Source organism: Electrona antarctica (assembly GCF_951216825.1).
Source record: "Electrona antarctica genome assembly, chromosome: 21".
Taxonomy (NCBI): domain Eukaryota; kingdom Metazoa; phylum Chordata; class Actinopteri; order Myctophiformes; family Myctophidae; genus Electrona; species Electrona antarctica.
The window spans coordinates 31,389,883-31,414,288 of NC_136802.1; the positions used below are offsets into that span (position 1 = coordinate 31,389,883).

General features: G+C 44.9%; 1 protein-coding gene across 4 annotated transcripts in view; it reads left to right on the top strand.

Moving 5' to 3' along the window:
- Nucleotides 1-24,406, top strand: part of rbpjb (recombination signal binding protein for immunoglobulin kappa J region b) — a 77,869-nt gene that overhangs the window by 16,225 nt on the left and 37,238 nt on the right. For all 4 annotated transcript variants that reach the window (XM_079490451.1, XM_079490452.1, XM_079490453.1 and 1 more), the window contains exon 2: nt 24,087-24,125. In XM_079490451.1, coding sequence (XP_079346577.1) covers nt 24,087-24,125 — 39 coding nt within the window. The remainder of the gene's footprint in view (nt 1-24,086; nt 24,126-24,406) is intronic.

The following is a 24,406-nucleotide window of genomic DNA, read 5'->3' on the forward strand; positions in this document are numbered from 1 at the left end:
CTGAGAAGAGAACTGAACTCAAATTATCTTAACACTTAGAGAGACAAACGGGTGAAGCGGCGGGTTAAGATTTTCGCCCGCTGATCACCAACCCTGTGGCGCAGCGGATTATGAGGTTTATATCGATTCCAAGCAGCTGATGCACAAAAGAAACCTGTCGTGCTGTCCAGGTTGCTAGGCAGCGCCTACACCATTCCCAGCATGAGGATGAATGTGCGCACACGCCATAGGAATTAGGGTTGCCGCCGATTAATCGATTTTCCGATTAATCGGCGGAGTCTCCGAAATCGATTTTAATATTTCATAATCGAAAATCGGGGGAAAAAAATAATAATAGCCAAAATATAGGCTAATAAGTAAGGCTGCATGATATATCGAACATGTACCTTCATCAGAGTGGAGAATATAAGTATAAATCAAGTTGAGCAAAGCCACTCTTCTCTGCCCCTCTCTCTGACAGACACAGTTAACGATCGCTTGTTAAGTGCCTGCCAGTCAATTAATCGATTATTAATCGGCAGAGCTGTCGATTATTCGATTTGGCGGATGGTCACTTTCTGGCATCCCTAATGGGAATCCATTCATTGTAGCTGCTTCTTTTCTCAGAAAAATACTCAAATTGTTGGTTTTGTCCAATCCGTCCGACGTTCAGATGTAAATAGTGATTTTTGATCGCTCAGACATATTACCGTTTCTGGCGAAAGCTAAACCATGTCGGCTGCTGCTCATACAACTGTTTGCTTCTCCTCTCGCCGAGCGAGGCTGTGTAACCCGGAAGTACTTTTAGAGAAAACACAGAAAAAGCCTGGCTGCCTGCGGTACCTTCAATGAACCACGAGATTAGCCTGGCTAATAAGCCAGACTCAAATCACACTGTCGTGTGGTATTTGAGTCTGGAGATGCTGTGTATGGATCTTGTTTCCCGGGGGGTGGGTTCCAACATTTTCTCTTTGACGCAATTGGTCAGAGCTACTGTCAGTCAAAGGTCTCAAGCATTGAACGTCACTGTACCAAAGCCCGCCCATATTGCATACCGTGTCCCGATTGGCCACACCAGTTCTCTGGTGTAGGAAATGGGCGTACAATTGAGCCTCTCCAGACCGTAATCCACCGGCAGGCAATTTTTTTTTGCCAACGGATGATTCGGTCTGGCTTATTAGCCAGGCTACCACGAGATGGCAATCAAAGTGTTAAAGTACCTATTTCAGCGCATACCTATTTACATGCACCTCGACAGTGGGTGCAGGGCCAATAAGGCAATTATGGAAGGAGGTAGGGCCTGCACACCATTCTTTTGGTAAAGAATTACTTTATTGAATAAATAAACAATGTTTCGATCTTGACAGATCTTCGTCAGGTCAGTATGACCTGACTGTGATGTTGTTTGGTCAGTATGACCTGACGAAGATCTGTCAAGATCGAAACGTTGTTTATTTATTCAATAAAGAAATTCTTTACCAAAAGAATGGTGTGCAGGCCCTACCTCCTTCCATAAAAGTATCTATTTAACCCATTCGGGACGGGAACCCCTTTATGTTATACTTTAGCTGTTGAAAAACAGCACCGTGTGCCGCGCTACGAGCTTGTAGATCTGCTATTTTTGAAAAATCGTGGAAATGTGGCGCAAATCTTTGAATATATATATTCTTTCGGAGCAAACGTTTTGAGTTGAAGAGATTCAGTCTCTCAGACAGAATTGTACATTACGTTTAAAACGACAGCAATTCTATCAATTTGAACACTTAATAGTTCCATTGAGGCATTGAAGAGATTCAGTCTCTCAGACAAAATTGTACATTGTATGTTTAAAATGACAGCAATTCTATCAATTTGAACACTTAATAGTTCCATTGAGGCTAACCAGCAATCCTAGTCAATTCTTATTTCACGAAGAACTGAAGTTGTCTGAAATGTCTGAATGGAGCTAGTGGTGAACACAGAACGCACGCACGCACGCACGCACGCACGCACGCACGCACGCACGCACGCACACACACACACACACGCGGAGAGAGAGGATTAAGCTGTGGCATTTGCAAAGGGAAACTCACAAAAGATGGAGCAAGCAGTAGGCGTGCGCAAGCAAGTAGCTGCTACACCTAAAAAGTGACAAATCCCATCATTCGATTTTTTTTTTGGTCAGACAAATAGCCTTTCAGAGCAGCCTAGCCAAGGAATGGCAATGAGTAAGTGTATTAGATGTTGTTTGAAATACACGCAGCTCAGTTTGGCTTTATAAAAGGCCACAGGGCAAGCACATGATAAACCATCCTTCCTTGTACTCAATTTTAGGATTATCTCTGAGGGCTGTTGGGACAATTTCTACTCTGCATTTTAAAAACGGGACAACACACAACCAGGAAATATCCAAAATAACCTCTTTTAAATTGTAACTGGTTCATTCACTTATGAACCATATTTTAGAATTTTCCAAATGCTTTGTGTGTGTGCGTGACTGCACGCATGTTGTGTTGTGTGTTTTGGCCAAATCTCTGCTCCTGCGTATGGATGCTTTAATTTATGCATTCATATTGTAAAGTGTTTTCAGCAATTAATATAGTTTTGGGACATGATGGTGTCGGTGCATGTGAATTACTTTCCTTTGTAACTATTTTTCATGTTCTGGATTATACTGTGTGTGTGTGTGTGTGTGTGTGTGTGTGTGTGTGTGTGTGTGTGTGTGTGTGTGTGTGTGTGTGTGTGTGTGTGTGTGTGTGTGTGTGTGTGTGTGTGTGTGTGTGTGTGTGTGTGTGTGTGTGTGTGTGTGTGTGTGTGTGTGTGTGTGTGTGTGTGTGTGTGTGTGTGTGTGTGTGTGTGTGTGTGTGTGTGTGTGTGTGTGTGTGTGTGTGTACTAGTACACATGCGTTACATGCTGCTGTGTAGTGTACTATATTTGCTGTCTTTTTTTATTGTGCATGGCAAAGTACGTGTGGTGATGCAGGATAGCCCAGTAGAGAGAGGCAATGAAGTGAGGCTTTTCTATGGCTTTTCTCCCTCTGTCATTATGCTCTCCCATGTCAAAGTGTGTGTGTGTGTGTGTGTTCGCGCGCGCGCGCACTTGAAAACCCAGCCCTAACTCGGTTCAACTACACACACACACACACACGCACACGCACACACAACAGGGCGTCTCAGGGCAGCTACCAGACCTTTGCCATCTGCAGCCAGTCATCTCAACATGTCACACAGCCAGTCAGTTAACTAGAAACCAGTTTGCATGCATTTAGCCAACCTGTGTGTATTATACACAGATTTTCTTTTTTTTGTCTTTCATGAATCCTTTATTCATCAATTAATTTGCTCATCGTTCTCAAATCTGTGCCTACCTGACCCCCCCTTGCTCGCTGTTCTGTTCCTCCCCATCTCTCTCCGTCTCTCCCTAGCTTTATCCCCCGCACGCCCGCCCGCCCGCCCACCCCCATCCATTTCTCCGTGGTTCTTTCTAAAGCCGCTCCTCTGCGGCTGCTTGTCCTGCGGTTCCCTCAGGGACGTTTGCTAAACAACAGGAAGGATTGTGGGGAATATTTGTGTTTGCGTCTGCCCCCGGCGCTCCTTGCACGCTGCTGTGATTGTTGGCATGCAGGGGTGGCACATGCCAGCCACTGATGCCAAGCCAAGCACCGTGCAAAGGGGAGAGGAGAGCTGACGGCCGCCCCATGACACGAGCCACCTCTTTGCTTTCTGTCTGCAGTGTCTGACTGCCCTCCTACTCGCTTCCTCTCTCTCTTTGTATCGCCTCTCTCTCTGTCTTGTTCCGTGTCTCACTGTCTGGTTCTCTCTCTGTCTCGTTCCATTTCTGTCTCTCACATTTGTTTAAAGCTGCCCGGGGAAATTAGTTTAGTGTGGGGAAGTTTACAAAATATATATATGGCTGATTAACCCATTCTGACCTGAGATCAGATTCTAAAAATGTCTTCTACATCCTGACAGTTTTCTGAAAAAGCTATGTTTCTATGTCAGTCATTCTTCGATTTTTCAAAAATAGCAGACCTACAAGTTCATAGCGCGCCACTCGGTGGCGCGCTATGAGCTTGTAGATCTGCTATTTTTCAATAGCTAAAGCATAACATAATGCTAACACCAAAAGGGGTTCCCGCCAAAAATGGGTTAATTATGTGCTTGAGTGATGTGGATGTAATGCTCACGTGTGCAGGCCGCACGCGCGCAGCACTAGGCTATTGAAGGCATGCCTGTGTGTATATACTATGTAAGCAACTGTTGCTAGAAGGCTTTGTGTCATTGTGTGTGGGGTTGGGGGGGGTGTGACATAAGGATGCAGGTATTTCTCAATAGGCCGCCAGGTATTGTAGCTTGTGCTCCACTTTGAGAAATGTCTCTCTCGCCTCACCGTGAATCTGAACTCTCATTTTGTTTCTTCCACCAATGCACATAATCAGAGAGGCGGTATAATTATCACCTACCTAAACAAAGACACACACACACGCACACACACACGCACACGCACACGCAGGCGCAGAGTTACACAATCTTAAGGCAAAAAATGATTCTCATCCATCTTCAATCTTTCCTCCCCTGGCTGCTAGGAATACATGTCCTGAGTTGTGATTTCTTTTACCAGAGTGCATAATGACCTCACTACTCGAGATTGTCTTTATCCTCCATTAAGTGCTGATTTATGACAGGGGGCCACCCAAAGCAAAGCCCACAGGCATCATTCGAGGCATCCTCAAAATTCTATAACATGTTCCAGAGAGAAGAACCGTTTGGGGGGTACAATTGAAATGGGCTTATCTGTTTGGTTTTGAGATAACGGCGTCATTACAAGGCCTAGTAATAAACACCCTTGACAAACATTTGCAATGCTTTTCCTGGGACATCATTTATTTTGGCCCACAGCCCAGGGTATATTTCAGTCAGACAAAAAGATTTGGGCATCTCTGTGATTTATGGTTTGGGTTCAAGGTTATATTTATGGCAGGCTAGAGAAACCTATAATAGCTTTCGACAGATTAATTTGATGACATTCTAACCAGCACTGGCATGTGTATAATGGATTATACGATCGAGTGACTCTATGAGTGAAACGCTACAGTACGGAATTGTTCTTTGGCGTCTTTTATAAAAGTTGGATAAGCTCCTGCCGCACCTACTTCAGCCACAGTCTGAGCGGTCTTTGCATATTCGGTGTCACTGAGCTTCCCTGTGTCTGGAGGGCCGGTGGGTGCTGCTGTGAGGTAGTGTGGTGGTGGTGGTGGTCGTCTCTTCATAGTAACAGGGGTGTACGTTCACTCAAAATTGTGATATCTGCTATCAGCCCTCGGGCATGGAAAGCAGACACCTTTATGCATCTAATCCCTTATCCCCCCCCAACCACCCACCCTCCACCCCTACCCTACCCTGCTGTTGCCCTCCAACGCACACACGCACACAAAGATGCACAGAGTGAGGCCTATATGGAAACACACACCCGGTGCAGTACGTGTCCATGTGCCGTGTGCGCACGGCATTCACACACAACCCACACATCTCCCACACCAGAGTGCAGCTTTGACCTGCCCGCCTAAAACTCTACAGTTCTGAGAAAAGCGCGATTTAATAAAGATGGATATTTCTTTTGCACCCGAGTGTTGAACTGAACCTCGGCCTCAGTGGGCGGCATTGATTGATTTGACCACTTCATTTCTGTTCACAAATTCTGAAGACCATTCAGAAAACCTTTTAAATGTCACTTCAATCCACATTTTCATAAAACCTTATTAAATAAACGTATCAACTGAAATGGCCTAAAAATGCCATGGCCGTTGCCAAGCCGCGTAAATCTGGGCGGGCCGGGGTGGTGGTCTCGGAGTGCTCCATCAACCAACATCTAATTCTTGGCCTAATGTTATTATCGTGTCTGACTGTACAACAAACTTAATTTGAATGTCTGGCTCTGAAATGTACTGGTTCACAAGCGTTTGTTACTACTGCCGCTCGTTTTATTTACTGTCCTCCCAGAACACCCCGTTCTCATTACTGTTTGAGCTTATAACATCTGCCTTTTTATATGCATCCGCCCATCCTATCTGCGTAGCATATGCTACTACTGCGCCCGTCTGCTTTGCCAGTTCTCGTGTGGCCCCTGGTCCCACGTATAGCGACTGGCTTCACGAGAACACAGTTATGTTGTTCTTCAACAGGGGGTCCTCAGAGTTACTACAGTAAGTAGCCTTGCCGAGCCATGAGGCCCATAGGGCAGGAGCATATCTCCTGTTTCTGTAGCGTGAGGCAGCTTGATGTACAAGTACACCCCCTGGACATGACGCTAGTATGTCGCAGGGACTTACCCCCAATCCAACCCTTGATGCTGAGTGTCAAGCAGGGAGGCACTGGGTCCCATTTTTTTTAGAGTCTTTGGTATGACCCGGCCGGGGATTGAACCCTGACCTCCCAGTATCAGGGCGGACACTCTAACCACAAGGCCACTGAGCTGGTATAGAGTTACTACAGGGGGGCCACCTTGTGTGATATGATAGTCTATGGCCTGAGAAACGTTGAAGACCCCAGTTCTGCACCATAAAGCTGTGCCAGTTTAGGTCCTCTGCACTAAGGAGTCGCATAACGTCACTTTAATTGATGAATTGACGAGCGAGGGTGTTGACGTTGTTGGGATAAAGTAGACCTTTTAAGCAGTTACCATTACTTATAAGAGTGTGCACCCTAGCTGTGCTCAAGCAAGGTCACAGTAGAGAGACAGAAAGATTTCTATATAGTGTCTGAAAAAGTAGAGACACGTCAGAATTCTCCAGGACCAGAGACGACCCCTCTGGCCTGCGCTTCAAGGGGCGCCCCGACCAACGGACTGATATGATCGAATCTAATTTGTGATGTAACGGGTCGTATTTGCTTTCATCTATGTCTTCGCTGTTCATATGCATATCACAATAATCACATGACCTTTCATTTTGGGATAAGTATCCCGGGCAATCATAAAAATATGCCAGTTGTTATTATTCCATGACTTATGTTTACAGCCTGTTTATTGGACTATCAGATAACTCTCGCACGATAACGACGCATCAACGCTAACGTGTAATGATGGGAGAGATTTCTCAACCCAACTTTGTATTCGCTATCTAAGTATGTTTTGGATTTTGGTCAGTAACCGGTCTGATTTGTTTGACTTGTTTCCCGTTTAATGTCAAGGAAAAGATAATTATTGTTCCGTGTTTATCACGGTACAGCTGACCCTTGCCTTGGGTGTTGAATCATGCATGTCTCTTCTACTGTACATTTTCAGTTAATTGATCAGGCCTTCAGTCTTTTATTTAAACCATTTTGACCTGAGATCAGATTCTAAAAAATGTCTGTTTGAAAATGACAGTTTTCTGAAAAAGCTATGTTTCTATGTCAGTCGTTCTTCGATTTTTCAAAAATAGCAGACCTACAAGCTTGTAGCGCACCACTCGGTGGCGCGCTATGAGCTTGTAGATCTGCTATTTTTCAATAGCTAAAGCATAACATAATGCTAACACAAATGGGTTAAACCAGTAGCCAGTATGTAAGTATGAATATGATAGAATATCAAAGTACGAATCATTCCGCAGAGAGCTCTGCGGTCTTTAGGCATAAATATTTCACAGCATGCGACAATTAAAAAAAAGAATAATGTTTCTGTATGAATACATATACCTATATAATAACTATAAAAAAATAGATATTTTTCGAGGAATTTTCGTGTCATTTTTGGCCAATTTTGAAAGCCCTATGAAAGTCAAGCACATCTTTGTATGTTAATGTGATTGCGTTCAGGCCGCGCACACGCATCGCCTGCCGTTGACTTTAGGGGTCGCAACCCGACCCTTGACCTTGAGCATGTGAATGATGGCGTCTGAACGCCTATGTGGGTTGTGTATTGTTACTTCAGGGAGGGTTGGGGTCAAGAGGTCACATGGCGTAGGCAGGGCTGTGTGTCTGTCTGTCTGTCTGTGAGCATGCGTGCTGTGCACATAGGCAACTGAATATGTAAAGTGGGATAGAAAGAAGACTTGCCTCCATAAAAGGGCTTTGCATTTTTACAATTCTTTATTTTTAACCACTTTTTTTACCCTTTTGACTTTAGCGTGTCCTAGACCAGTGGTTTTCAACCCTTTTCATGTCGAGGTCCATTATTGTCTCCACCAGGCCGAAGGCATGGGGACAGTATGGGCAGTATTATGCGTGTCTTAAGTACCATGTCTTATTACTTAACTTAAGACCTGGAGGCGTGGTCAATGCTGTTTGGCTATTCTGAGTGGCCAAACAGCATTGACCACGCCTCCAGGTCTTAAGTTAAGTAATAAGACCTGGTACTTAAGACACGCATAATACTGCCCTATGTTTTGTACTCCATCCGTCCGTCTGTGTGTCCGTCTGTGAACAGCTAATCTCTGGCACCGTTGGTGTGTTCGCAGCCAAACTCTGCGCACACACTCCCTGGATGCCAGAGCTGAACCTCTCTGCCCCACATTTTTCACATGGGCCTTTTATAGCGCCACCAGGAGGCCTATTTTTGCCTTGCAACACATTTTTTGACAGTACACCTACAGATTTTGTCCAAACAGCACGCACATTGGTACAGTCTTTCTATAGCTATTAAAGAAAACTTTCAGACTCCATCATGATTGGTTAAGATTGGCTTCCAAAGTTTGCAGGAGTGCTCCTTTTTTAATAATCATTTTATTGAATTTTTGTAGTTTGTAGATGCATATGTGTCATAAATGTATACAAATAATTTTATTGAATTTTAGTTTGTAGATACAGATGTGTCATAAATGTATACAAATAGAGTAGAACAAACTAGAAAAGTATAAATGAAAAGCACAATACTACAATAAAAACAAAAACGGACAAAAAGAAAAGGGCAAGCAGCACATCATCATGGAACTATGGATACACAATACAGTTAGATATTCATTAAATATATATGTGTAGTACACACGACACACACGGGGACATCAGAAGGCAAAGAGTACAGCTGGGGCTCTCCAATCCAATGAATCACTTCCTTTGGCTTTATAAATCAGAGTTGATAGATCCCTGGGCAAGTCATCTATGAGCGGCCGCCAAATAATTCATAAAGTTGTTTTCTCTCTCTTTTAATTTGGCACCGGGTCTTCTTTCCATTGGAAGAACTCTGTAGATTTCTCTATACCACTGAGTTACTGATGGAGGTTCTTTCGTGAATCCAATTGAACAAAATGCATTTTCTAGCTACACAGAGAAGCAGAGAAGAGGTTTGATGGAAGCGCTAATAACAATTGCCCAGAATCTTTACAGATCGTAGACTTCATAATTTAACTCAATTATTTTGTCGCACGCGACCAAAACCTGGCAATCTTGGGACATTCCCAGAAACGGTGTATACGTACCAACCGCTTTTTTGCATTTAATGCACAATGGGGAGATTGGGGACCTACTGGTCTGGGATCGATTTTATGAAGAATCCTATGCTGCATCTCTTTGAACCTATTACTTATAAAAAAATGGAGTGGGAAGATTGAATGCATTCAGACCAACAATCTTGGTCGTACTCTGTTTGAAAGTCCTTTTCCCATCTCCTCGCCACATTGTCCATATTATGTTTGTCGTAACTCAGAAAAGTATCATAACAATAATATGAAATCAAGCCTTGAAGCCTTTCTTAGTATAATGCATAATGGAGTCCTCCAAGGGCCCAAAATGCCGCAGATCATGACCACATTGTGTGATTTCCGTGACATTTTGCACGCACATTCCGACTAGGCCGAGGAAGAAATACCACTTGACAATGATGAAATCAGCCTCATGGTGGTGCTATAACTGGCCTATTCGTATTTTTACTAGAGATGTCCCGATCGACATTTTTTTTCATTCCCGATCCAGTTCCGATACCTCAGCTTGCGTATAGTCCGATACCGATATCAATCCGATGCCAGAGAATAATATTAATTTAAACTTATTTTGAAGTCCACTGACTGGGAAAAACGCTCTTATTTTGAAGTCCACCGACCGGAAGTCAAGGGTTAACATTCGTCTAACTTGATGCATGCTATGCTAAGCTTTGACCGTTAGCGGCGTTGCATTCTTCACACGTTGGACTAGTAGGGAACCGCAGAACATGCTTCTTTTATATATCGTAGTAGAGTTAATGAGCTTTTTGAGCCACTGACTGCACGCTGAGTGTGCGTGTTGCGCACACGCGCATGTGTGTGTCTGTTTGTGTGTGGAGAGAGAAGGGGAGACGGAGCATAGCAGAGGTGTTTGTTTGTTTAGACAGATAGCTATGTAGCTATATATCTCGTGTTTATAGCAGACTCCTCACGTCTCAAATGTCAATTGCAGTTTGGGCAACTCGAAAGCAAACTCCACATGCCCAAACATTTTATTTACCTGCCATAGTGTAAACCCCTTACCCCGGTATCTTATCAGTGGTTAGACTGGCATAATTGCCGATCCCGATATGACCAAATAAGGGCATATCGGGCAGTGGTCTGAAACTGGTATCGCTATCGGGACATACAGATACCGATATATTACTCCTTCAGATTTTATCCAAATTTCACGCTAATCGGTACACATGATCTCTATAGTCATGTGATCAAGACGGGTCTGTTTGATTTCTCATATTCCATCCTGATTGGCTGAGATTTGCTTCCAAAGTTTTCAGGAGTAAACCGTTTTGTACAAAATTGCTCAAATCATAAACGCAGCGCAGCGTCTGATTGCGGTTAAACTGTGCATGCATATTCCCACTAGGCTGAGGAAGAAATGCCACTTTACATTTTTCAAAAAAATAACGCTCCTATCCTGGTGGAGACCTGTGCCCCAAGGGGCACTTTTTCTAGTTTATTCTGAATTTAAGCCTCGGACCAGCATTTGATGAAATGTTGCCTCTCAGACCCAAAACTTGTGGTACCAGGAACAGGCAAACGATCAAAATAACAATTATTCTACATTCTCTAATTGTGTAAACCAAATGGATCCATTCGGTTATTTTGCATTGTCAAATATTTTATTTATTATTCCAGTTGAGTTTGCTAGCCGCAGATTCTGGTTAATGAGGTTGTCTTTTTATTTATTTATTTTCTTAGTTAGAGCAGGTCTTTTTCAACCACGAGGGTGGTTGGAGAACTTGTCCTATCCTGCAACCATGACGGGTTTAATCACATGGCAGCCAAAGTGTCCTGTCATGTCCTTAAGCTAACTTCACAAGAAAGCTCTAAGAAGAGAATACCAACACTCATGGACATGTCATTTAGTTTAAGGCACTTTTTATTCTTTTATAATTCGCACAGTAGCCTATGCTGCAGAGCAGACAGCACAACGTACGCATTTCGGCGTAAAGCCATCGTCAGCGTTGATACATCGCTGACGAAGGCTTTACATCGTCGACGTTGTATCAACGCTGACTATGGCTTTACGCCGAAACGTGTACGTTGTGCATAATGTGCGAATTATAAAAGAATAAAAAGTCCCTTAACCAATTTAGGCCTGACGTTGAAATAAGAAAAACGCTCTGAAAGAATATATATTCAAAGATTTGTGCCGCATTTTCACGATTTTTCAAAAATAGCAGACCTACAAGCTCGTAGCGCGCCACTCGGTGGCGCGCTATGAGCTTGTAGATCTGCTATTTTTCAATAGCTAAAGCATAACATAATGCTAACACCAAAAGGGGTTCCCGCCCAAAATGGGTTAAACTAAATGACATGTCCGTGAGTGCTGGTATTCTCTTCTTAGAGATTTCTTGTAAAGTTAACTTTCCTCGACGGCGCACGTGGTAAGAATGTTCAGAGAAACTAAGACGGATTGGAGTCGTGCGCGCGTCCTTGCTTCAAAGATGTCCTTAAGCTAGGCACTGCACCTCGATATAAGAGCTTCAGTCAAAGTGGTTGAAATGTGATTTTGTTTTTTCCTCCACGGTTACTTGTTGGCTTCCATTACGTAGCTGAAAGAAGTAAAAGTGTGGTATCGTATCGGATGCTGTCTTTGCAGTGTGTGTGTGTGTGTGTGTGTGTGTGTGTGTGTGTGTGTGTGTGTGTGTGTGTGTGTGTGTGTGTGTGTGTGTGTGTGTGTGTGTGTGTGTGTGTGTGTGTGTGTGTGTGTGTGTGTGTGTGTGTGTGTGTGTGTGTGCGCGACTGTGCGTGCGTGTGCGCGACTGTGCGTGCGTGTGCGCGACTGTGCGTGCGTGTGCGCGACTGTGCGTGCGTGTGCGCGACTGTGCGTGCGTGTGCGCGCGTGCCGGGGCACATAGTGCTGAGGACATGTCAGGGTGTGTATATTTTGGTCTCCCAGGAACCCTCAGCCGATGATGTGTGTTTTATCTTTCCAACTGTTTGGACTGTCAGTCACAGCTGTCAAACACGTCCCAAAGTGAGTGACAGTCCGGGTTCACACTCTTTCAATCAGCTCCCTGTGGTGTGTGTGTGTGTGTGCATGTCTGTGGACATTGTGTGTGTGTTTTTGTGCATGAGGACTCTATTCATAGCAGCTGTCCTCCCTATCCGTCACTAATACCTCATACGTCATGGTACCTGTCAGAGAACCACGCCAAGGCTCTCCCACACACACAACTCCTGTCTAACTTTACCTCGGCTGTGTAGTATGTTGTTGTGGCCACAACAAGATGTCGTTTATTATTATTATTATTATTTAACCCATTTTGGGCGGGAACCCCTTTTGGTGTTAGCATTATGTTATGCTTTAGCTATTGAAAAATAGCAGATCTACAAGCTCATAGCGCGCCACCGAGTGGCGCGCTACGAGCTTGTAGGTCTGCTATTTTTGAAAAATCGAAGAACGACTGACATAGAAACATAGATTTTTCAGAAAACTGTCATTTTCAAACAGACCTTTTTAGAATCTGATCTCAGGTCAAAATGGGTTAATTTAGAGTTCCATCTATTTTGAATAAGAAGTTAATTTCCATTGCATTTGCAAATGCAGAGTCATTAGTCTCAGATCTGCTGAGGATATTGTTTCAAGAAACCCCTGAACGCTGGTCACGCTCATTTAAGTTTTTATATGTCTTATATAGCCGTAACATTTTTTACACGTTGCCGTTTTCAGCAAGACATGCCTCTGGATCGCAGCACTGGAAACTCAGCTGCTCTGGATTACAGGGGAAATAATTAGTACTTGTGTCTGGCAGAGACGGGCTAAATATTAGATGACTAGGAAGGGAAATAGGAAATGAATCCACAGGAGAGAGTGTTCGCACGCACGCACGCACGCACGCACGCACGCACGCACACACACAAGCTTACCAGCATTGACTTCTATTTGTCGTCCAATGTTTGACAAAGTTTTATCTTTGTCTTTTTATTTATTTTCATGAATCCTTGCATCCCTATTTTGGGGAATGTTATTCTAAGTGAACATTTCACAACATTTCAAATTATTAGCGAAAATGAGATTTACAAAATAGATTTAGAAGATCTACTAGTGTACAAGAGTTTGTAGATTGCCTAATTTCTCTATCTGTTGTATGACATAGACCCGATCGGAATGCTTGGATGTTTGTAAACAAACGGGAATTTCCGGATAGAGTGGCTATGGACATTTGTCACGTTTTCCACTACATAAAATAAAGTTTCCAGTTTCCTAACTTAAAGTTGTGTAGCTCTCTAGACTAGACATTTTGGTAGCACAGCACAAGTGCAAAAACACAAAAGAAACTGGAGCACAAACCTATATTGACCTGTCAGATTAGATGTCATACCGTACAATGGCATTCTAATCATCCGAACACCATTGTAGGGTATTCTATGATATTTGATATGTAAAATGAAAGCAATGCGGACCATGTAACAACTGCGATTTTAGAGGTGTAGGACGGTTCCTCAAACTGATGTCCATTTCTTGTCACCCAGTCATGTTTCAGGCAGCACGCCCTTGTTCACAGGTGCACACACTGTGCGTGCGTGCGTGCGTGCGTGCGTGCGTGCGTGCGTGCGTGCGTGCGTGCGTGCGTGCGTGCGTGCGTGCGTGCGTGCGTGCGTGCGTGCGAGCTGTCCCATATGTCTCTGCTGTTCTCTGTAGCCTTGGGGCTGCTGAAGTGTCAGACTGGCTATATATGTCTGTGCTGTGTTTTGCCAGACTGGTGATTAATAGTGGATGGATGTAAGAAGAGTTATCTTATAGTATATACATACATTCAGTATCATGGTGGATCTTGGTAAAGCATACATAGTTTGTAATGAGACAAAAAAAATTTCAGATTTTGGGGGGGGGTTTCTGCCTTTTTTTTCGCTGCAGTGTGGAGCGAGACAGGAAACGGGCAGAGAGTCGCCGTCAGTACACGCCGTCAGGCATCAAAGCCTGCCCTATTGTGGTAGGCGACACAACCACTCAGCTGTCGTATTCTCGTATTGAGACCATTTTAAGTGGTGCAACCACTTCATTAAGGAGCTTTGTGTGTCTCTGGCTGCCTGGGTCTGTCCCTGGCTGGCTGGCTGTGTCCGAGCACGAAAATAGCATTTGTTTGGTTTTCAAAACCAAATGTCACTGTTGTGCAGCCTAACACACACATACATATTAACTGTATATGTGATGATTTCAGGTGTATCAGTACAGTACAGTACAGTACAGTACAGTACAGTACAGTACAGTACAGTACAGTACAGTACAGTACAGTACAGTACAGTACAGTACAGTAGAGGGACCACCTGGGGACCCCCACACGGTAACTGTAATTTCTTGACCGTTTCGGACGTGGGGTGGCTCGCCGGAACCGGGCCGGCACCCTGGGGGTCTGGAAGTTCCGGGGACCCCCACACGGAGTTGCACCACTTACTTCACACAGGTGTGATTTTTTTGTAAGGCAGAAAGGAATGTCTGTAAATGCTAGTTGATCAGAGATCTCTGCCTGGCGTGCCTGCTCTGCTCACACAGTATGTCTGGTGACATCTAAATCATTGAATTGGCTAAAACTGTATGGGGGGAAAAAATGGAAATGTAAAAAAATAACAGCATCGCAGAAACAATGCAAGCTTTTAAATCGTTGTAGTCTTGTTTAGCATAATAGACCAGCAGTTAGAATTACATAAATTCATGTCCATATTTAGCAACAGATTGTATTTTCATTTGTCACCATCTGTATGCAACTACTGCGCACATGAACACATCTCCCATCACAATCTGTGACGGGAGCTACTAACGAAGGTAACACATTATCTCATTTATATTCCCAAAAGCTGCAGCTGTGCAAAATGTGTTCGCAACTAACCTTCCTGTTGAAATGAAGGTTATAAACTTGTCCCCCCCCCCAACTTATATTTTAAGTGTTTGGCTGAAGAGCAGCTGGTGACATCACTCTCACTTCCCTCTGGAAAGCACAGGACTACGGACATCCTGGTCGTTAATGGTCTGATTGGAATCTGTGCCAGTTTAATGCCAGTTCAACGACCTTGGCACACGCGTGCCTCTTTAATAACCGTGCCAAGTGAGGGTACCAATCAACGGGATTGGCGTTTTCAATGGCATATCAAGGCCATATAAGGATTGGTGTTTCCTGCCTGGCTGACGACCACGGAGGAGGTGCGGCGACGAGCGCCAATGCATAGCAGTCTTTAGTCTTTACCAGCTATACCTGTACGCTATAAGAAGTTGAACAAGGGAGTTCACATTTAAAGTAGGCATGGCTGTTAGCATTTACAGTTACCGGCTGCACACTTTGCCCTTAACATTTCGTCCCGGTCACCTCCTGAAAAAACACCCAGGCAACAAATCAGTTCAGGGGCACTATATAGAGTCTCTCCCTCTCTCTTTAGAGAGGGAGGAAGAGAATCCTCTCTCTGTGTGTGTCTGTCTCTCTCTCTCTCTCTCTCCCCCTCTCTCTCGCTCACTCTAATGTTTTACAGAATTTGATAAATGAGGCCCACTGTGTTGCCGTCCCACGTGCAGCCCTTTGTCGTTTTCTTTCCTGCTGACACCACACCTTTTCAGTGGCCGGACGCCTCAGATTATCAATGCCTCCTCCTCCGCACGGTGAGGCTTGATGCAGCCCTGCCGCCCGCCTGGCCCTGACTGCACACACTGACACCACCCCTGTTGTTTGCCCCCGCTGCTCTGTCTGCCCCCATTGTGTATCCAATGGGACCGTTGATAATGTTCAGGAGGTGAGGAGGGAGAGCGGGAGGGAGGAAGGAAGGAGGGAAGAGAAAAAGGGATAACGGACGTGGGAGCAACTCGGATGAAACCCGTGTTCTGACAGAGCTTCCCTTTCCTCCTTTGGCCCACAGCCAGAGGAGGAAACCTGACCTGCCATAGTATAGTAGGTCAGTACTGATTGAACATCGAGATAAATCCTCCATCCAATAATAAAATAATATAAACGGGGCCCTCAGGCCAATGCTATGGGGCTAAAACGGATCTTATGATCCTATAAGAAATGCCAGAACTAATTTCAGCCGCAAACCTGTATCTCGTAGCTTAAGCTGCTGTGAGTGATGGTCTTTTCCAGACTGCCAGATGTTACTTTCAAGTCGCTCTCAGGGTACCATCTTGGGGGAGCATTGGGATGGCCTAGCAGGCCAGCCTCAAAGTTACAGGCCGGGACAAGAGGAGTCTTTGAATTTGAACAGGCTTTGCATTGATTCATTAAGCATTGGTGACTCACTCTAGGTTGTAATTCAACTGAAGGCTATACTATACTACTATACTATTTTGTAAGAATATTAAGATGTATAGTATAGTGGTGTAATAAAATGATAGCATTCCATGGTCGTGCTCTGTGAGGAGGCCGGGTCCACGGTCACACTTTGGTGGGCTCCGTCACCTCCGTGGAGGGGCCTGGTCCACTCCACATCAGGTCCAGGTCGTGCTCTGTGAGGAGGCCGGGTCCACGGTCACACTTTGGTGGGCTCCGTCACCTCCGTGGAGGGGCCTGGTCCACTCCGCATCAGGTCCAGGTCGTGCTCTGTGAGGAGGCCGGGTCCACGGTCACACTTTGGTGGGCTCCGTCACCTCCGTGGAGGGGCCTGGTCCACTCCGCATCAGGTCCAGGTCGTGCTCTGTGAGGAGGCCGGGTCCACGGTCACACTTTGGTGGGCTCCGTCACCTCCGTGGAGGGGCCTGGTCCACATCAGGTCCAGGTCGTGCTCTGTGAGGAGGCCGGGTCCACGTCACACTTTGGTGGGCTCCGTCACCTCCGTGGAGGGGCCTGGTCCACATCAGGTCCAGGTCGTGCTCTGTGAGGAGGCCGGGTCCACGTCACACTTTGGTGGGCTCCGTCACCTCCGTGGAGGGGCCTGGTCCACTCCACATCAGGTCCAGGTCGTGCTCTGTGAGGAGGCCGGGTCCACGCCACACTTTGGTGGGCTCCGTGGAGGGGCCTGGTCCACATCAGGTCCAGGTCGTGCTCTGTGAGGAGGCCGGGCCCACGTAACACTTTGGTGGGCTCCGTCACCTCCGTGGAGGGGCCTGGTCCACTCCACATCAGGTCCAGGTCGTGCTCTGTGAGGAGGTCGGGTCCACGGTCATACTTCTGATGTGTGTGTGACTGTGTGTGTGTGTGTGTGTGTGTGTGTGTAAATGTGGGAGGTGTTTTTTCACAGAACTGCTTAAAAAATCTCATTCTTCGTTCTAAACCGCAGGTGTTTGAGGTTGTGCCTTAGGGACATCATCTTAAACAATCCTGTGACTGTGGTGATTTATAGTTACTAATTCTTAAGATCAGGAAGTAATTATGTCGTTATTTATTCATCACCTGGGGCATTATCCAGCTGAGGGCCGGCAGCAAGCCGTAGTAGGCAAGGCTGATCCAGGTCAACAAAGAATGCCAGGCTGAGGCAATAATTAGTAAATCACATATTATCACACCTATTATAGCCTTATTTATCCACACGCACAATAATAAAACAACACTTCACAACACTTTCATTAATAAATAAATACACTAAACATTTCTGTCAACACAAAGATCCAGTGAACAAACCTATAACGACCGTGCGATCACGATATCCACATGGAATGGTCCCGCAAGACTAATGAGAAAGGAGTATGATGGAGCAAGAGAAAAACAAAAAGCCAACAAATAAATCCCTTCCCGCACTGAATTGGAGGGAGATTTTCAACAAGAAGGCAATCAATGCATGTCCGATGTATCACTAGTAGATGGATACCTCTGTGCTGGTCAATATGTCTGGCACGTTGACGAGCAATATACTCTGTCAAACACAGCTGCAAACGGGTGGCTGCCGATTTCCATTAACTGATTGCATCTCCACCATTGTTCCATAACTGTGCCTCCTGTCCGTGCACGCTGAGACGGCTTCCCACAGAGCCTCTGGATTATAGTAGATGGCACTCCCCTATCTTGAAGTTAATTCTCATTTGGATATCAACATGAAAACTCTAGGTTCTAGGTTGAAGACTTTTTTTCATACTGTTTCATCATACTGTTTTGACTCTGATCATCTTTTTATTCCACAAGTCCTTAAGTTGTTTGTTCTCTTTCACTAGTAGTCTGCAATCCTTTTAACTAGTTTTTATGCATTTAGTTATGTCTATTGACCACCATTCCGTTAATGGAGGCTTAGATTAACTATTCTGTAGTCTAATTAATGTGTATTGAATGTGACAAGTGAAGACACACTTCCAAATCTGATTATTTGGCCTGCTACTTGAAAATGTGTGCGTGCGTGTGTGTGTTGGTGCGTGCGTATGTTGGTGCGTGCGCACACGTGTGTGCATACATACATGTGTGGAAAAGTGTCTAGTAACAGCATACCGAATGCAGAGTTCATGGACATTTGTAACTGTTCTGGTTGCTGGTGCTATCATCCTCTTTCCCTCTGTGTATTGATTGTGACAAGTGAAGACACACTTCCAAATCGGATTATTTTGGCCTGCTACTGGAAAATGTGCGTGCGTGCGTTCGTGCGTGCGCGTGTCCGACTGTCCGTACTTGTGTGGAAAAGTGTCCAGTAACAGCATACCGAATGCAGAGTTCATGGACATTTCACATTTTGTAACTGTTCTGGTTGCTGGTGCTATCATCCTCTCTCCCCATAGTAGTCTCCTCTTCCACCCTCTCCCTGTCATCTATCTAGCCTCCCCCGTCCCCCTCCTCCTCCATTCCCTCTCTGCCTCTCGTTGCCTCGTCTGTCGCCTTGGCCCTGTATGTGCTAGACTCGCTACAGTATCACGCACGCCTCTAACCATCCCGCCATCTTTCACTGTTTTGCAGTGCAAGAGGGCGAGGGTAAACAGGAGGGAGGGAGGGAGAGAGAGAGAGAGCCGTCTGGAATCCATTAGCCCGTTGAAGCATCAGCGCTTCAGTGTGGGAACCTTATTGATCGGACTCCCCTTTAATTATTCCACCTCTATTCCCCCCTCCTGCGTGGTGGCTCTGCCCTTTTCTCTCTCTCTCTCTCTCTCTCTCTCTCTCTCTGCCTCTCTCTCTCTGCCTCTCTCTCTCTCACTCTCACTCTCACTCTCTCTCTCTCTCTCTCTCTCTCTCTCTCACACTCTCTCCATCTCTCTCACTCTCTCTCTCTCTCTCTCTCTCTCTCTCTCCTCTCGCTCTCTCTCTCTCTCTCATCCTCTCTGCCTCTCTCACTCTCTTTGCCACCTTCTTTATTCCTCCACTACCTTCCTCCTCATCCTTTATTCTGCCACGCCATGTGTGAATGTCTCTCTCTCTTCGTCTCCGTTTCATGTATCTCTCTCCCCCCCCCCCCCCCCCCTCTGTCTCTCGTTGTTAATCTTAACAGTGCGTGTGTTTGGTACAGCGTTTTGGCTGCTGTATCACCAGCCCTCTCCGTGACCCAGAATTACCACATCTTGCAACAACATGGGAGGAAATGTAATTTGTGTCTCGGTTTCTCTGCAACTCACTCACACATACAGTATTTTACAATACAACACTCATTCACTCACACGGCCCTTAATAACCCATTCTGGGCGGGAACCCCTTTTGGTGTTAGCATCATGTTATGCTTTAGCTATTGAAAAATAGCAGATCTACAAGCTCATAGCGGGCCACCGAGTGGCGCGCTACGAGCTTGTAGGTCTGCTATTTTTTTTTAATCGAAGAACCACTGACATAAACATAGCTTTTTCAGAAAACTGTCAGGATGTAGAAGACATTTTTAGAATCTGATCTCAGGTCAGAATGGGTTAACACTCACTCACTCACCCACCTGCTCACCCACTCACTCACTCACTCACTCACTCACTCACTCACTCACTCACTCACTCACTGACTCACTCACTCACTCACTCACTCAATGACTCACTCACTCACTCACTCACTCACTCACTCACTCACTCAATGACTCAATGACTCACTCACTCACTCACTCACTCACTCACTCACTCAATGATTCACTCACTCACTCACTCACTCACTCACTCACTCACTCACTCACCCACTCACTCACTCCTCCACACAGCCTCCGTTGCCCTTGCCAGCCACCTCCACGTGCCTTGTGCTTGTAGCTCCGACGCAGACGTTGTGCCAACCAGGGCTTGTAAGCCAGGGTTTACCGTAGCCCCCTCTGACAGATGGATGCGATGAAAGAGATTCTTCAGGGAGGAGAGACTGTGAGAGAGGCAGCACTCAGGCCATTGATTTTTCTATTTCAGCCTTCTCTTTATTTCCCTTAGCCGCCCGATCTCTCTATCCCCTTCCCTCCCCTCTTCCTCACTTGCTCTCTTTATGGTTCATCTGGCTAGACTGTATGGCTACTGGACTGCATGCCTGCATCATACTGTATGTCTTATACCGTAGAGTTTTGTCTACTCTGGACTTTGGTGGCGTTGCAACTGTCATTTATTTTCTTGGCAATTATTCGATCCATACATTTTCCTTAAAGTTGAGACACAAAAACTAAGATTGTGACTAATTCGAATAATCTGATCAACCACTGAAGCCCTGTTTTGTAGTTAGGGTTAGTACACATACACAGCATTATTGCACAAAAATTGCGGTAAAAAAATCTGATCAAAAAGTTCACAATGCAACGTGTTGCGAGTTGTGAGTTGTGACTGAACTTATTAGCCTGGGATCAATACCATTTTTGGGTTTTTGATCCGGTCGGAGTGGAAATAACTTTCTGGAACCCACGACCAGAAACCTCCGGCTCTGTGGCGTGCGTTCTTTTGATATAATAATCGCTTGGTATATGCATCTCTTATTCTAACTCGTAGTGCGACTGTGACTAGCAATAAAATTGATTCACATTATGTGGGGAACAAAAACGATGCGATCATGCCAAATGGAACCAATCACCGTAACTTAAGTTCTAAACCTGATCACACAGACCAGTTTGGAACAAAAAGACTCGATGTTATGAACTTATAGATAGACTATTTTCTGTATTTTTGGGGGGGGATTTAAATGTTTCGAAAATGTATATTATATATATATAACAAATATATATATATATATATATATATACAACAAATAGATTTTTTTTCTAAAATAAAAAATATTATTTAAAATGCCATCCCTCCCCTTTCCTCTTCTGGAAGTTATTGTGTCTGCGTAAATAACCCTTTACGCCTCTTCATCAGAATCGGCCAACCCAATGTGCTCCATGCAAAGATGTCGCAATAGTTTACTACATGTAGCTTAGCCGTACGCACACAGTCTTAAGGTCACAAACCTCTTCACCTGTGACCCACATTGTGGTTTCGGCGACTTGTGTGTTCGCTAGCAGCACACGCAGCAGCATTTCCAAGAAGCTTTGCTATCAGAATTTTAAGGAAGGACAAGACCCTATTTTAGCATGTGAAAGTATGACACGGTCATAAGATTAGGGTTAAGTGTGACTAACGCTTTGGCTAAAACAGAATATAAAGGAAAGCAGTGATGTTTTTTACACCACCATATCGTGAAACTTAGTTAGGGTTATCGGGCGCGATGAGCCATCATAACATGCATGCATCATGTTGTCGCTGTTGGGCAGAAACTTCCAATGGATCCAATGTAGTTATTTAGTCACAAGCTCTTGTTTTTTTTTTGTGGCTTTCGCCTTTATTTTATATATTTTATGGAGGGACAGACAGTAGGCTGTAGGGGGAGAGAGATGGGGGGGAAGACATGCAGTAAAGGCCGTCGGGATCGGGAGTCGAACCCGCGGCACACTGCCAGACTGGATTACCAGCCAAGGTGCCTGGACCACTGAGCCACGGCCCAGGCCCACAAGCTCTTGTTAATTCTTTTCATCGGTTAAATATTCGTAAAGCCCACAGACGGGCTTAAAGGTATATTCAGTGATTTCACTTAATTCAAATATCACTTATTTTTTTGTTGTGATAATCCTCCCTACTATAGTGTGTGCTGACCATATAAGGAGTTCCTCCCTTTCCACAGTTCACCCCTGGGGTCAAAAAACCTTAGGGTTCGTTTTTGGCTAGGTGGCCCAGCCTTCATCCAATCAGGATAGAGAGGGGCCTTCCACCAATCATGATCGAGCGGGGACGGGCCTTGTGTGCGTGCTGTTGGCCTGTTGCGTGTCCCCCCCACTCTAGTGCGTGCTTGTGCACATCTTGTTACCGGGGCAGACCGGGGTTTTTTCCAAATTACCCAAATCACTGAATGCTCCTTTAACTTTAAATCTGGTGTCCCTATTTTAGGCATGACATAGGTGAATGAAAATAGTGAAATTAGCTGATCTGCAAGATTACAACGTGTCGTTGTTGTTGAGGCTAATGCCGGCTATGTTTGCTAAATAGTGCCATCTGATCATCTGTGTTTATTAGGGTATAAATCTTTGACAAAACAAAGTAATATGGTGATGATACAATATAAGATTTCTGCCCAACAGCGACTCTGATGACTTTACCTCTTTTTAGGGGTGTCAACGTTGTCTTTTTTAAATATATTTAGCTCTGTGAGCATGTCTCTGTTTTGTTGCACTGCACGGATGGCCAGGTCTCGCAACTCACAGAATGAAGTACCATTCTAAATCGCAGGTTTATTCAGAGATTAAAATATGGTGCATTTTGCATCCCAAAACACAGTTTATAGTTAAGGGACGCAATAAAACAACGACCTCTGCATCCACGGGATGCACTACTGTACTACTGTACAGTTTTTTTATTCTAGTTTATTTTGCTAGCGTTAGTTATAATAATCATTTCTTCTTCTGTTTTCTACATGAATATAACCACAATATATCCATGTAAAATGAAATGGGAGGTAAATGCTGCAATTTGTTAACGTCGCTGAAGTGGGACTCATAAAATGTCCCTAGGACTCATCTAAAAGACCATCCCTGCATCCCGGGACTCGTTACATTGAAAACCTATTTAGACCACTGTTTATTGGTATTAGGGAAATGGAATAACACACACTACTCTCCCACATCAGGAGGGATTTGCCTTTTAGATGTTGCACATTTCTGAAATGCAACAAAGGTCGCTTGTCAAGTTGTATCATTTCTTCAGTTTTCAAGTAATTTATTGGAAAGACACAAAAACACTGCTACGCGCCTATGTCCTTGGCTTTTTTCATACGTTTTCCATGGTAGTTCTGTTGGTTGCTTGTAATGATGACTTTAACCCATTTTGGGCGGGAACCCCATTTGGTGTTTGGTGCTATTGAAAAATAGCAGATCTACAAGCTCATAGCGCGCCACCGAGTGGCGCGCTACGAGCTTGTAGGTCTGCTATTTTTGAAAAATCGTGAAAATATTTATTTCAGAAAACTGGAGGATTTAGAAGATTTCTTTTTAAATTTTGAGGTCGGGCCTAAATGGATTAAGCTTTTATTTGAATGCTGCACTCAGTCAATTCCACTTCAATCTTTGAACGAGAGCATCTGTACGCCTTCATAAAGCGAACACAGTTCGTGCAGCGCATCCAGATAGATGAGCCCTTTCTTCCTCCCCCCCCCAAAATTGAACTCTCAAAAGGAGTGAGTGAAGTGGGGTGAAGCAGAGTTCAGTGTCATTTAGATACAGACGCACACCGCCGCCCTTGTCACTCGCCTCAGTTTGGCACATGGCCACGCTGACGAGAACAGGACGTGTGCAATGTTTGAGCTCACCAATGTGTGAAGTTGTGAACACAATGTTTGTGTCCTTGTTTGTGTGTGTCTCTCTGTGTGTCTGTGTGTGTGTGTGGTTGTCAACCAACCTTCTAAAAGCTCTTCTCTCAATTTTGTGTCTTTGCAGGAAGTTTGGGGAGCGCCCTCAGCCACAGCGCCTGACGAGGTGAGAAAAGATACACACACTGCACGTACACAGGCATACGCACACGTACACAGGAGTACACACACACACACACACACACACACACACACACACACACACACACACACACACACACGGCCAACACCTTTTGGATTGTTCTTGGTTCCTTTCAAGTTCTTTTTTTCAAATAAAAATCCTGTGTTCAACTACCAGTAAGACGCTCTGAGGGCCGTGCACGCATCCGCCTGGGTGATGGCAGACTGCTGGGCGAGCGCTGGCGCTTTGGCATGGGGGGGGTCAGA